Genomic DNA, 14,086 nt, shown 5'->3' with positions numbered 1-14,086 from the left:
CTCCATCATGGTGCGCGCCATCTCGATCACACTGCGGTTCTTCGTTCAAGAATACCATTTCCTTGAGGAGTGTTGGTATTGGCAAACTCCTGGTGAATTCCTCTATCTGCACAAAACCGAGCAAACTCATTAGAAACAAATTCACCTCCCTTGTTGGATCGCAAGGTCTTCAACTTCTGGCCCGGTCAGTTCTCCTCAAAGAGAAGCCAATCCTTGAAGTGCGAGAAAGCTTCTGACTTTAATGCCAAAAAGTAGGCCCATGTCATCCTGTTGTAGTCATCCACGATCAGCATGAAGTACGAGCTCCCACGCAAGGACTCATTCCTCATAGGGCCACATAGATCCGTAGATACTAGCTCCATCGGTGAAGTAGACCGCTGCGAAGCTGTGTGGGGAATGGCATCCCTATGCTGCTTCCCCCGAATGTAGGAGACACATGGTTCCTGGCTCACCACTATATCCGGCAACCCTCGAACAAGCTGTCCACGTGACGGCCTCCGAAGATAGTCATAGTTCAGGTGACCAAACCGAGCATGCCATAACTCGGACTGTGACTGAGAGGTAAGAAGAAGAGTAGAGAGGGCGGTGGAAGACTTCAGTTTGTAAATGCCGTTCTCCTCATATTCGGATGAGAGAACCTTCCTCGATCCACGATCAAGGACTCGCACCGTAGTACTATCAACCTCCACCAGAAGACCAAGGGAGCAAATCTTATGAACTGAAAGGAGATGGTACCCTAAGCCTGGTACATGCAAAACCTCTGAGGTATGGGTACCACCTCGTCCATTGGGAATAAGCTGTATCGAAGAAGACCTTTGGCTTTTGAAAGAGGTCAATATGTCTTGCTAAAGTTTGATAAAAGCAGGCTCAAACGAGGTTCCGGTCAAAATTCATCTTTTCCAAAGCTGTCCAGTAGATACTTTGGACCCTTCAAAGTGATTGAGAAAATGAATGAAGTTTCTTATTGACTTGAGCTTCCTGCTCATTGGAAAATACACAATGCTTTTCATATAAGTTTGTTAAAACCTTACATAGAACCAGAACCAAAGGAACCCATTACTGAAGATCCCCCAGAAGTTGAAGAAACAAAGCAACTCTTGGAACCTGGACAGATTTTGTTTCACAAGGATTGAACCATGAGAAGTGGCCTTGTGATACGAAAATTCTTACTAAAATTCAAGAATCTACCCACAACAGATGCACAGTGGATAGATGAAAAATTCATGCAGAGTGGGTAGATGAAAAATCCATCTATATGGCCCGATTGGGCGCCTGTGACCAGAACTCACGCATATCAGGGTTATACTCGCACACAGAAAGGCTATAATTTTGTGAGTAATTTTCATATTCATCTTTAAGTGTTCATTCTCTTTTATATTAAATCTCGAAAACAAGTGAGTATCATAGTTGTTAAGCATACTACGTTGTTCGGGGCGTTTACACTTGCTGGTTAGTTTTGATAGCAAGAGGCACTTGGATTAATGGAGGAGATTAGAGAATCTTAGTTGTACTCTATCCATTTTCAATAAGAGCTAAAGAAACACCGCAAGGTATGCTAGTTTTAGGGCCAATCGGCTATCCATTGTCCAATATTAAAGTGGTAAAATACACATTTTCAGTGTATGTGAATTTTATGCTTGCTGTAATTGATTGATTAATCAGGTCATTAAAACCCCCTCAAGGAGGAAGGCTAGCTTCAGGAGATCCATTTGATGCTTCTCTCTATCAACAGGTAGTTGGATGTCTATTGTATTTGTGTAATACATGGCCAGATATTTAGTTTGTAAAGTCTCTCAACTAGCACACTTCATGCACAACTGGGTACTATGCATTGGTATACAATCAAATGTTTCTTTCTCTATCTTAAAGACACTTGGTTGGGCCTTTTCTATCCTAAACGCACATCTCTTTGCTTGTATGCATTCACAAACAGTGACTAGGCTGGATGTTTTGACGTGTGTGTCCACTAGTGGTAATTACTTGGTGATCCATGTATCTCTTGGTTGAGTAGTGAGCAAGGAGCAATCTAGTGGAGAAGGGTTTTTCCCTTGTGTGAACATTGGTTAGTGGGTGTGGTACTTTAGTACCTTAGAGATTGTACTTTCATTATCATTCTCACATAGTGGATGTGACCTTCCAACAACTCTCCTCTTATTGTTTGCTTGTTTACCATGTGTCTGTGCATGCGCGTGTATTGCTGATTCCTAACCTAAGAGATTTTGGTAGAATAGTGTGAACAATGGAAGCAAAAGAATAATGTGATAATTAAGTAATGCAATGAAATGCAAGAGATGGAATGGAACGATGTAATGAATCCACTAGCAATGATCAATGAAATGAGATACAACCACCACATGACAAGATACCAAGTGGAATGTACTCTAATGTTCTCTCTTCTACAGATTGCAAGGGAATTGGTGCAATGAAGTTTGTCATAGGCCCCACCCCTTTATATATAGGCACATTCTCTTGAGTGGTGTACACTACAACCATAAAGTGGTGTACAAATGCTACAAAAGTGAACACATATGATATGCCCAAGTAATAAATGCTAAGAACATTTGTCAAGATCATAGGTGATTGCATGTCAAATGAGAAGTATAGAAAAGAAAACTCAAGATGCACCATGGATGCTCTGACAGCATGCACTATAGGGGAGATGAGAGATTTAATGATGAAGAGGTAGAAGTTGATGGTGGAGGTGGCTATGACCAACTTCAGGGCTATCTTTAATTATTATATGTAGGATTACAAGAAAGAAACTTGATGTATAATGAGTGGGAGAGCTTTTTTGGGTATGCAAAAGCAGTCTTAAGAGTATAGGGGGGAAATCATAGTAGCTCAAGGTAAGTGCCTAGCTAAATGTTGTGAAGTTAGACAATTGAAGGCATGCTAGGAAGTTGAATGACAAGTGTTTGGATACATGTCAGGTTTTCTTGTTGGGTTGAAAACCGTCAATAATAGAAGCAGCCAAATTCAATAAAGTTTGTTAGGACACAAAATATCTACTTTGAGTGTAGCCTCTGTCTTCTTAGAGTTAGCATTTCTAGGCCAATTTGAACATCAAATGAAAGCTCTTTAAGGGTAAAATACCAAAAGAATATAAGAACCCACATCTGAGATGTTTGTGAAAAGACATGTGCATTATAAACTTTCAGCCCATGTATGCACATATCTTTGTAGTCATGCTATCTTATCAAATTGTAATTGTGTATTCTAGTGGATCTAGTTGACACTCCATTGGGGAGCAAATGGGATTAGATACCCTGATAATCCGTGTTGTAAACGATGAGTATCTGTTTTTGGTCTGCAGATCAGAAGCTCAGCTAACATTCTGCTACTATGCTACCTCTAAGACCACGCTGTTAGAGATCATCGCCTGTACGGGACTGCATAGTCCAGTCGGACTGTGCAGTTGGACTGCCACGTGGCAGTCCGACTGCCTGCAGTCCAGTCGGCTACCGACCTGCCCTGATTTTCGCCCTGTTTTCTGGCTATAAATAGCCGAGGACTTCAGCAGTCTCCTACACTTCTCTGCTCGCAGATTACAGACTGGTGGCACGTGCAGATTCCGTCTCTGTTCGCAGATTTCAGACAGGAGACAGTGCAGACTGCAGCGGACTTCGAGGTGAACAGCAGGTTGCATCGTCGAGGTGGAGACACGCAGTCCAGCGCACTGCGCCCGTGTATATATCTGCATATCTTTGTATTCAGCACACTTTATACAGCAGGTCTTCATCTTCCACTGTCTCTTTCTCTCTCTTCTCTCTCTGCGTTCTCTCTCTCTCAGTCCTACGCTTCCGCACCGCTGCACTCTGACATGGTATCAGAGCAGTGTTAGAGGGCTGACTGAGCGCAGAACCAACGTGAAGAGGAGTTTCTATCGCGACACAAATTTGCGTTTTCAGCGTTTGAGGGCAGGCAGAGGGCTGCGCCTCGGAACAAGGCTGAAGTGAGCGTGGGCGCGTAGGAAAGGAGTCCAGGTGATGGATTTGCTGCTGTTTACTGCTATTTGACGAGGAGGAAGTTTGAGTTTTCAGCTTTCAAGTGCAGGCTTTGCTTTTTCATCGCCTCCGGCGGGTGAAGAAGTTTCAGGACGCGGAAGAGCCTTAGTAGGCTGAGTTTTCACAGTTAGAGGGGGCTGCTTTTGCGTTTGTGAAGGCATTATAGGTGAAGATGTATACAGAGATTGACTTGGAGTTCCAGACGATTATGGACCGGAAGGTGTGCTTGTCTTACCGACTCTTTCCGCAGATCAGAAGCTCGATGGCGACAACTACCGCATCTGGCGCGTCATGATGTTGGCCATCCTTGAGTCCTATGATTTGGCGGAGCTTGTACAGGAGGCGATCGACCGGCCCTCAGTAAGAGATGAGTCCAAACTCTCTTTCGATGCTCATGCGGAGTTGGCCAAGGCTCAGTGTCACTGGGACAAACTGAATGCCAGGATTCGTTCCTTTCTTTTTCTATCTTGTACTACAGCCGTGATAGCTCACATTGAGCACTTGATGGTGGCTCGGGAGATATGGCTGGAGCTTGATCAGATGTACAACCGGATGACCCTTATGAAGCGGGTTTCTTTGGAGGTTCAGATACGGACCTTGTCCGTAAACAAGTCTTCTTCGCTGCGGGAGCACATCAACAAGCTAAGACAGCTTCAGATGCAGGTTCAGAATGCGGGGAAGCCGATTTTCTCCGAAGACATGGCGATCACACTATTGTCCCAGTTGCCGCCACGATTTGGTACATTCTACTCCACCCTTATTGCTTTGGGGCGAGAGTCTACTCTTCGTTGGGAAGAGTTGGTTTCTATGGTCTTGGACCAAGAGGAACAACTCAAGGGACAGAATGCTTCCAAGTCGGAGGCGCTGACAGGTCAAGCCTCTCAGAAGAAGGGGAAGGACCAAAAGAAGAAGAAGGGGGATAACAAGTCAAAGAAGGACATGGACAAGGACAAGGACAAAGAATCCACATGTCATATTTGTGGAAAGACTGGCTATTGGAAGAAGGATTGCCCTGACAAAGACAAGAAGGACACCAACAAGGACACAAAGGATTCTGGAGCGGTGGCTGCACCCTCATCAGCTACATTTCTTCATCTAGCTGTTATTGAGGACTCTTCACCGAATGCTTCTGATGCTGCGATGATGGCTTCCCAGGCTCGAGAGTGGATCGTTGATAGTGGTGCCTCCCCGCACATGACTCCTTCGTCAGATAGTGTTGCCCAGTTGCGACCCTTGCGTGGGTAGATTCTCATTGGAGATAGCTCTTCAGTATCTATTGCAGGACGGGGTAAGATGCAGCTTATTCCAGATGGATGTGGTGGTATCCATACCTCAGAGGTCTTGCATGTACCAGGATTAGGGTATCATCTCCTGTTAGTTCATAGGATTTGCTCCCTTGGACTTTTGGTGGAGTTTGACAGTAATTCGGTGCGAGTCCTTGATCGTGGATCAAGGAAGGTTCTATCATCCGGATATGAGGAGAACAACATCTATAAATTGAAGTCTTCCACCGCCCTCTCTACTCTTCTTCTTACCTCTCAGACACAATTAGAGTTATGGCATGCTCGGTTTGGTCACCTCAACTATGATTATCTTCGGAGGGCGTCACGTGGACAGCTTGTTCGAGGGTTGCCGGATATCGTGGTGAGCCAGCAGCCATGTGTCTCCTGCATTCGTGGGAAGCAGCATAGGGATGCCATTCCCCACACAGCTTTGCGGCGGTCTTCTTCACCGATGGAGCTTGTATCTACGGATCTATGTGGCCCTATGAGAAACGAGTCCTTGCGTGGGAGCTCGTACTTCATGCTGATCGTAGATGACTACATCAGGATGACATGGGCCTATTTCTTAGCATTGAAGTCAGAAGCTTTCTCCCACTTCAAGGATTGGCTTCTCTTTGAGGAGAACTGATCAGGCCGAAAATTGAAGACCTTGCGATTCGACAAGGGTGGTGAATTTGTTTCTAATGAGTTTGCTCAGTTTTGTGCAGATAAAGGTATTCTGCAGGAGTTTGCTAATACCAAAACTCCTCAAGAAAATGGCATTCTTGAACGGAAGAACCGCAGTGTGATCGAAATGGCGCGCACCATGATGGAGCACTGACAGACCCCTCAGGTTCTGTGGGCCGAGGCTGTGGCTACTGTAGTCCACATCCTTAATCGATCCCCCACTTTGGCCGTTGATGGGATGACACCTTTTGAGGCTTACTTTGGGACTAAGCCCGATGTTTCTTACTTTAGGGTCTTTGGGTGTGATGCCTATGTTCACATTCCCAAGGCTCACCGTGATAAATTTAAAGCAGCTTCCCGAAGACAGGTATTTGTTGGCTACAGCTCCCAGTCGCAAGGCTATTGATTGTATGATCCTGTCAAGCGGGATGTGTACACTATTCGCGATGTGCGGTTTGTGGAGGTTCCGGCCATATCAACGGATGAGTAGCATCCCGTTCTTGGAGATCCAGGGGAGAGTTGGGCTCTTGCTACAGTTCCATTGGAGCCCGTGCCTTTTGATTATGATTCTGTTTCTGACACGGAGTCTACTATTTCACCGGTCACCCCTGAGGAGTTACCACCGGTGGATATTCCAGAGTCTTCAGCTGATCGAGAGAGACGAGGGGAGGTTCGGCCTCCTCCTCGATGGGCCCGTGACACACTCAATGATTCAGGGATCGAGGGGGTTCGTGAGGAGTGGGGACCGCAGGATGGTCCGCGGCGGTCAGGGAGGCACCAGGCACATTCTATGGAGCTTGTTTGCTCTAACTATTGTTTGATGACCCGTCTTATGCAGGATCGAGAGCCCACCTCTGTGAAGGAGGCTTTACAGTCCGCACCATGGAAGAAAGCTATGGAAGCCGAGTTGGAGGCTATTGAGAGGAACGGCACTTAGTCACTCATGCCCCGCCCCCCGAATAAGAGGGTGATTGGCGTCAAATGGGTCTTCAAGACCAAATACCTTAGCGATCGTTCTTTGGATAAGCACAAGGCTCGCCTTGTTGCTAAAGGTTTTGCACAGTGCCCAGGGATTGATTGTCATGATACTTTTGCCCCCACTGCTCGTATGGCGACTATTAGAGTTGTTCTTGCCTTGGCTGGCCATAGGAGATGGCCTGTTTATCAGTTGGATGTGAAGTCGGTCTTCCTCAATGGTGATTTGAAGGAGGAGATCTATGTTGAGCAGCCTCCTGGCTTTGGCTCTTCCGATGGGAAAGTCTACAGGTTGAAGAAGGCCTTGTACGGCCTCAAGCAGGCTCCGCGTGCATGGAACGAGAAGATTGATTCGTTCCTTCTGTCTCAGTTGGGATATCGGCGTTCTAAGGCCGATCCGCAGCTTTATGTTCACACTTCCGAGAATGGTTGTGTGCTTTTTGTGTTGTATGTTGATGATTTGATTGTCACAGGTGATCATGCACAGCAGGTCTGAGAGATGAAGTCAGCTTTACATCGGACGTTCGAGATGACGGACTTGGGTCTACTCCATTTCTTGTTGGGCCATGAGATTTATCAGTCTCAGAGGGGGATCTTCATCTCTCAGTAGAGATATGTACAAGAGCTCTTGGTGTCTTTTGCGATGGAGGATTGTCGGACCCTTTCTACTCCTATGGATCCGAACTGGAAGGCCACTTCCCATTCAGCTTCTCCTATGGCGGATGCTTCCCGCTATCGTCAGTTGATTGGATCCTTGATTTGGCTCCTCAACACTCGTGTTGATCTTTGTTTTGCTGTTGGGCTCTTGGCAAGGTTTATGAGTGAACCTCAGACGGTGCATTGGCAGGCTGCTTACTGGATACTTCGGTATTTGAGGGGGACGTCTGATTTAGGGATTCATTATCCCGCAGGGACAGCTGGTTCAGATCTTGTACTTGCAGATTGGAGCGACTCGGATTGGGCCGGTGATGTGGACCACAGGCGGTCTACTACAGGTTATTGTTTTACCTTGGGTACAGGTGTTATCTCATGGAGTAGCAAGAAGCAGCCCACAGTAGCCCTTTTGTCTACTGAGGCGGAGTATCGGGCCGCGTCTTCCACCACATGTGAGGCTGTGTGGCTTCGGAGATTATTGGAGGAGCTTGGGTGCCCCCAGCCTCATCCTACTTTGCTGCAATGTGACAATGAGAGTTGCATTGCCTTGGCCTGGAACCCTGTCTTTCATGCCCGAACGAAGCACATAGAGATCCAGTACCACTTCATCAGAGAGAAGCTTCTGGATGAGACCATCACTGTGGAGTGCTGCAAGACGGAGGACAATCTTGCAGATTTCTTTACGAAGGCACTTCCCCAGGCTCTACTTTGGAGACATTCCAGATCCCTCAGGCTTCTACCCCGCCCAGGCTCTGAGAGGGGGTGTTAGAGATCATCGCCTGTACGGGACTGCAGTGGGGATAAGGGAAGTAGACATTGTTGTTTTGCGTAACTTTACTCTCTCTCAAATTGCACAGTTACAAAACAAACAGATGCAGAGTCCAAGTCATTAATTCTTTCTCTCGCATGAGTTTGACTATCATATTTTCAGTTCTAGTCATCATTGCGCAATTGGTTATACAGATGAAAGTATGTACTGTCTTTGTCCTAACTAACTCCATTGGCCCACCATTCCCTATGACCACTCTTTAATCACCAGCTGTAATGCACTATTCTATCTAGATGTTTGCTAGTTTCAACTTTCAAAGGAAGTTATATAAAATTAGCAGATTATGCAAAAATTACGGAAAGGGTACAAGTTTTCCTTTTGTTGAGTTTTGATGCATATTTTACGTTGCTATTATCACTAGGTCTAAGTAACCCTAGAATTTAGAATTGTTTACCTTACCACCCAAAATAGAAAGTCAAAATTTTGTATACTTCTGCACTCTTGTTTGTACTTGCAGTGCATATTGGTTGTTTCAGTGCCCAAGTGTTGTTTGAAGGAAGATTGATAGGGAATCTGAAAAGGCATCTCTGATGGCAGGACAACAAAAGGGGTTGATGTTATTGGATGCATTTGTCTTTCTTGATTCCAAGTCTACAATGAAGGTTTGATTGCAGTGATTTATTTTTGTCATTTTAAAATCTCATTCAGATTCCTAGTCTCTTTATCCCTGGTTAGTTCATATGAATAGCAGCAAAGTTTTGTTTTCAGGCTTGCTCCTAATGAACGTGCTTTGGCACTTGCCGGCATTAAAACAAAGTGTCTCATTATTAAATCTAATAGTTAGTATTGTTTTTTCAATGTCAGCTAGTTGTTTCTGGAAGTGATGATGCAGTAGAAAGGGCAAGGCTAATACTTTCAGGTAATATTCTTCTTTCTTACAGAACAAGCTGACTAAAACTGTAATTGGTATACATAGTCTTTGAATATGCAGTGAAAAGGTTCTGCTTGGCTATAGATTTTACTGTTGCACATTCACATAAGCCCTTTTTCCAAATAGGGAATGTCTGAATGTAGGATTGAGAAATATCGTCTGCAACATACGTATTGAACATCTGATATCTGTGATTTGAGGGTGAAAAAGGGTCAGCTTGAAAACACTTTTTAGGCTTCTCATTAGGGATCCCGAATTCGAAAGTCAAGCAGGGTCATCTATAAAGCACCATTTGAAACTGAGATTGATTGTGATAACCAAATTGCATGTGGCATATATGCACTTACACACTGCATCTGTGCTTCATTATCAATCACCTGTACTCTTTCACACGTTTCATGCATGTAACACCTATGGGCAATTCATGGCATTAAAGCTTGACACAGGGCGGAGATGGGGACTGCTAAAATCAAGGCATGGGATGGTATATGATTATTACATTATAAATATATTAATCTTCTTAAAAATCAGTATTTGAAGATTTATGCTGTATGGTGGAAAGGGGGGAGAAATGAAATGATATATTAATGTCTGCAAAAGTCCAAAGTGACCTATGAGACCATGAGTTACAATCATCTGCATGACCATACAACTGTCTGAAGAGAGCATTAAATGCAAAATGTAATGAACAGTAAAGAAAGCTATAAGCTAACAGCAAAGAGCTCTAGCTGATAGGTGTAGAGGGCCCAGCTCTGGCCCAAGTGATGATCTCCTGTATCTGCTTATGGAAGTGTCACTGACGTCTGTACCTGGGTGGATGACGTCTGGATCGGCTCAGTTGGACAGCTTGATGAATCAGTATCCCTCGTGTATGTGTAGATGGTTGGGACTGTGACTATGTTGAAGCCTCCTGGGTCTCCCTCCTAAATAAATTTGTGAGCTGCCTCTGAGTAGGGCCTTGATGTCCTGTAACTATTGTACTCTTGAGGAGGGTGTCTCGGAGTCGCTGTATCTCAAGGAGGAAGAGGCCAAGGCACTGTTGATCCAGGAAATCCATGACTTTAGCTAGGGGGGCAAAGGCGCCTCTAAACAAGCAGTGGAATCGACCTCGGATCTCATAGTATACAGGGCAGTGGCATATATAATGCTCCTTTGTCTTTGGCTCAAGCTGACATAGCTGGCATATGTGCTCCTTTGCTGTTATGGATCTATATCTACCAGTCTCAATCTGTAACTAGTGTGAGGACGTACACAGCTGACCAATAGCACATTTGATCCCATGTGAGAGGTGGGTGTCCATGTATCTCGGGCAATCAATAAATCCATCATTTGTGGTGTGTAGAAGATGCTCTTTGTAGAAATCCATCTTCGTGCCTAGCTCTTGCACTAGGGCTATCCATGTCCTCTTGATGTCTAGCTAAGTGAGGCCCATCCTAGTAATCTTGCCAATCTCTGAGCAGCTCAGAGTAAGAGATGGTGCATCAAGGGAATATTGGAAGGGGAGGTAGCCTGTCCATGCTAAAGCCATGTAGCTCAAACTAGTTTGACATTTGTGCATACCAACAGGAAGTGTCACCCTCTTTGGCAAGCTGGACAGATCCCATAAGCTGTATACATATGTGACTGATCGGGTGAGAGCCTCTACTACAATTTGTGTGGCCGCTAGCTCAGCTATGATGATCTCATGTGGGACCGAGGCCTTACATCCGATCAGCCTAGAGATCATGGATACAAGTGGCCCCTCCATCAACCTCCACCCATCATAAGGGTTACTTGATCATCGACGGTGATCAAAACTAGGTCCTGTTGAGAAACCCTTCACCCTTCACCTATAGTTTGCGTTTTTCGCATTTTTGCGTTTTGCATTTAGGGTTTGCAGTCGCAAAAAGGGGCGCCATCCTAGAGTGACTATGCCTATTTATAGGCCGCTCTCTGGCTGATTCATTCAGTTTATTATCTCTTCTCTTCAGCCTCTCCACTACCTCCACACCCCTTTAGGAGGACATTGCAGTTCGTGGTTCGTGGCTATTTTCATCATCTTCCTTGTGCTACGGCACCCTTGTTCCCTTGTATCACATTCACTCCATGATTTAAATCTTCATCATTCCATGCATTAGAGTTTCTTCTCTCTTCTCTTCTGTTCTCCATGTTTGCCGAGTTCACTCTGTGTTCCTCTCCGCAAACCCTACTGTCTCGTTGGTACGTCATCTTTTGACATGGTATCAAAGCTGGATTTGCTCACCTAGCAGCGAAGATCCTCCATTCTAGTGAAGGCAAAGACTGGTGGCGGGTTCGGCATCCACTTCTTTTCTTCTTCCGTTGCATCAAAATTTCGTTTTTGCAGGTTTCAGGTGTTTTTAGCTTGCTACTCACACCCCTTTCGGAGAGGACATCGCAGTCTCAGCTATCCCTTGTTGTTATCTACAGTCTGGCCCCTGTTTCTAGCCTTCCACCCGCAGTTTACAGCTGTTTATAGTAGAACGACTGTTGCTGATCACTCTCCATTCAGAAAACAATCTCGTTTTTGAAGATTTTAGGTATTTTAGTTTGCTACTCACACCCCGGACGTGGAGGACATCACGGTCCATGCTGGCCATTGCTGTCTAGAACAGTTTGGCGCCTGTTTCCAGCCTACCACACACTGTTCGGAGCTGATTTCAGCATATTGATTGCTGCTGCTGTTTTTTCCTGCGTTTTTAGTCATTCTCTCACCTACTGCCTACGTTTTTAGTATTTCTCTCTCCTGCAGGCTGTTTTTCTTGCGTTTTTAGTCTTTCTCTCACCTGCTACCTACGTTTTTAGTCTCTCTCTCCTGCAGGCTATCCTGCCTGCGTTTTCAGTCTTTCTCTTTCCTCACCTAAGTTTTTCTACTAGTTGCAACCTCTTACTGTTGGTCGTATCCTCCTCCCACTCGGAGCTCACTTTCAGCCCTTCCACTATCCTCCCATCCCTTGAGGCGGATATTGTAGTTCGTGCTTCACACTGCTCTCACACCCCTTGAGACGGACATTGCGGTTTGTGGTTCATGGTGGCTGACCTCTTCCTTCTTCAGCAAGGTGGACACTGGTATCCATGGCTTCTTTACCAATAGATGACCAGACTACTGGGTGCTCCTACTGTGGCCTCACTGGACACACCACCAATGCTTGCCGACTTCGACCTTTACTCCCCACCCCCCGGAGTATATGCGTCTTCCACCAGGCACTCCTTGTGCCACCTCTCCTTTCTGGGCCATAGAGATCATTTTGCATCGGCTATCAGAGTACTATGCTCAAGGCAATAAGACGCATCCAATGCGCACTAAGTCCTTTCGAGCATATGGAGGATTGATTGGCGCTATGACCTCTTGGAGATCATCGCAATGCCAACGGTAGTCTTCTCCCAATTATTTTCAGGTACAGTGGCTTCCACGACTTATAACTCTACAGTCCGCTCCATCGAGAGAGAATGATTGTTTGATACCGTCTCCTTGTCAGTCTACTACTCTGAGAGATAGTGGCTGCTCGACTCCTTCCTCTTCTTTAGCTACCTAGTTTGCTCCATTGAGTGTCAATGACTGTTGCCCACCTCTTGCTCATTCTGAGCCCTATCCTTCCCCACCCTCGACTACTCAGGTTCGAGAGGCTACCTCGAGGAGCTTTTCGGCACCTCTGATACCTTCTTCAGCATGACCGGCGGCACTTCCTTCGCCATTAGACAGTTCGGAGTCCGTGATCCATGAGTTTTTGGATTTCCTATCTACTTCAAAGGGGGATGTTCTTTCTTTGCCCTCAGAGGAGGCATCTACTTCTTCGACTTCAGCAGGGGCCCCTCCACCTCCCACCTCAGAGGGGGAACCTACTCCACATGAAGTTCTTTACCCATCCTCTACTTTCTTGGGGTGGCTGCCTTCGACCAGTCATCTCTTCTACTGATACCCATGATCTTTAGGTACCACCTAGATCGGGACCTCGGAGATTCAACCGCGACTTGGTGACGAGGCCTTTCGTATTCCTTTCAGCATGGATACACGGAGCTAGTGGCTTCTCTCCTGAGGTTGTATTTCGGGTTTTCTAGTTCACTCTGTCTATTGTTCTTTACTGCAGGCTCCCTTTTTGGTGGAAATCTTGGATCTTAGGGATCCTCTACATCTTTTTTCTCCTCTTCTCTTCTTGCCTTGGTCACTTGGTTAGCATGGAGCTACCTCCCGAGATCGAGTACGGGCATATCCTTATGGTTCTCGGCACCACACAAAGTCTGACATTCCTTCTATGCATTGCATGTTTTCATCATCTTTGTACCAGGGCGCTTGGGCAAGTGAACAATTTCCCCACGAGGGACACTGTCCAAGTGGCACTTGCTGTATGAGCATTCTTTAGCATGTAGCATTGTATCTCCACCTCACTCTTCTCTTGTTCCCCTTTTTGGACCTGAGAGGGGGTGCTGAGAAACCCTTCACCCTTCACCTGCAGTTTGCGTTTTTTGCGTTTTTGCGTCTTGCGTTTAGGGTTTGCAGCCCCAAAAAGGGGCTCCATCTTAGATTGGCTATGTCTATTTATAGGCCACTCTCTCATTTATTCCTTACGGCTGATTCATTCAGTCCGTTACGTCTTCTTTCCAGCCTCTCCACTATCCCCATGCCCTTCACGAGGACATTGTGGTTCGTGGTTTGTGGCTGTTTTCATCATCTTCCTTGTGCTACGGCACCCTTGTTCCCTTGTATCACATTCACTTCTTGATTCAGATCTTCATCATTCCATTCATCAGAGTTTCTTCTCTCTTCTCTTTTGCTCTCCATTTTTGTCGAGTTCACTCCGTGTTCCTC

At 45.7% G+C, this 14,086-nt stretch overlaps 1 protein-coding gene across 1 annotated transcript in view; it reads left to right on the top strand.

The window, feature by feature from the left end:
• LOC148041451 (ketose-bisphosphate aldolase class-II family protein) overlaps nt 1–14,086 on the top strand; it is a 241,123-nt gene that overhangs the window by 69,022 nt on the left and 158,015 nt on the right. Inside the window, exons 5-6 of the mRNA XM_087679716.1 lie at nt 8,949–9,013; nt 9,216–9,270. Of these exons, the coding sequence (XP_087535842.1) occupies nt 8,949–9,013; nt 9,216–9,270 (120 nt within the window). The remainder of the gene's footprint in view (nt 1–8,948; nt 9,014–9,215; nt 9,271–14,086) is intronic.

Source organism: Lygodium microphyllum, chromosome 1 (genome assembly GCF_053477565.2).
Source record: "Lygodium microphyllum isolate KBCC chromosome 1, Lygodium_microphyllum_v1.1.10, whole genome shotgun sequence".
NCBI classification, from domain to species: domain Eukaryota; kingdom Viridiplantae; phylum Streptophyta; class Polypodiopsida; order Schizaeales; family Lygodiaceae; genus Lygodium; species Lygodium microphyllum.
Note: the sequence above shows the minus strand (reverse complement) of the source record. Positions and strands in the feature narration are given on the sequence as shown.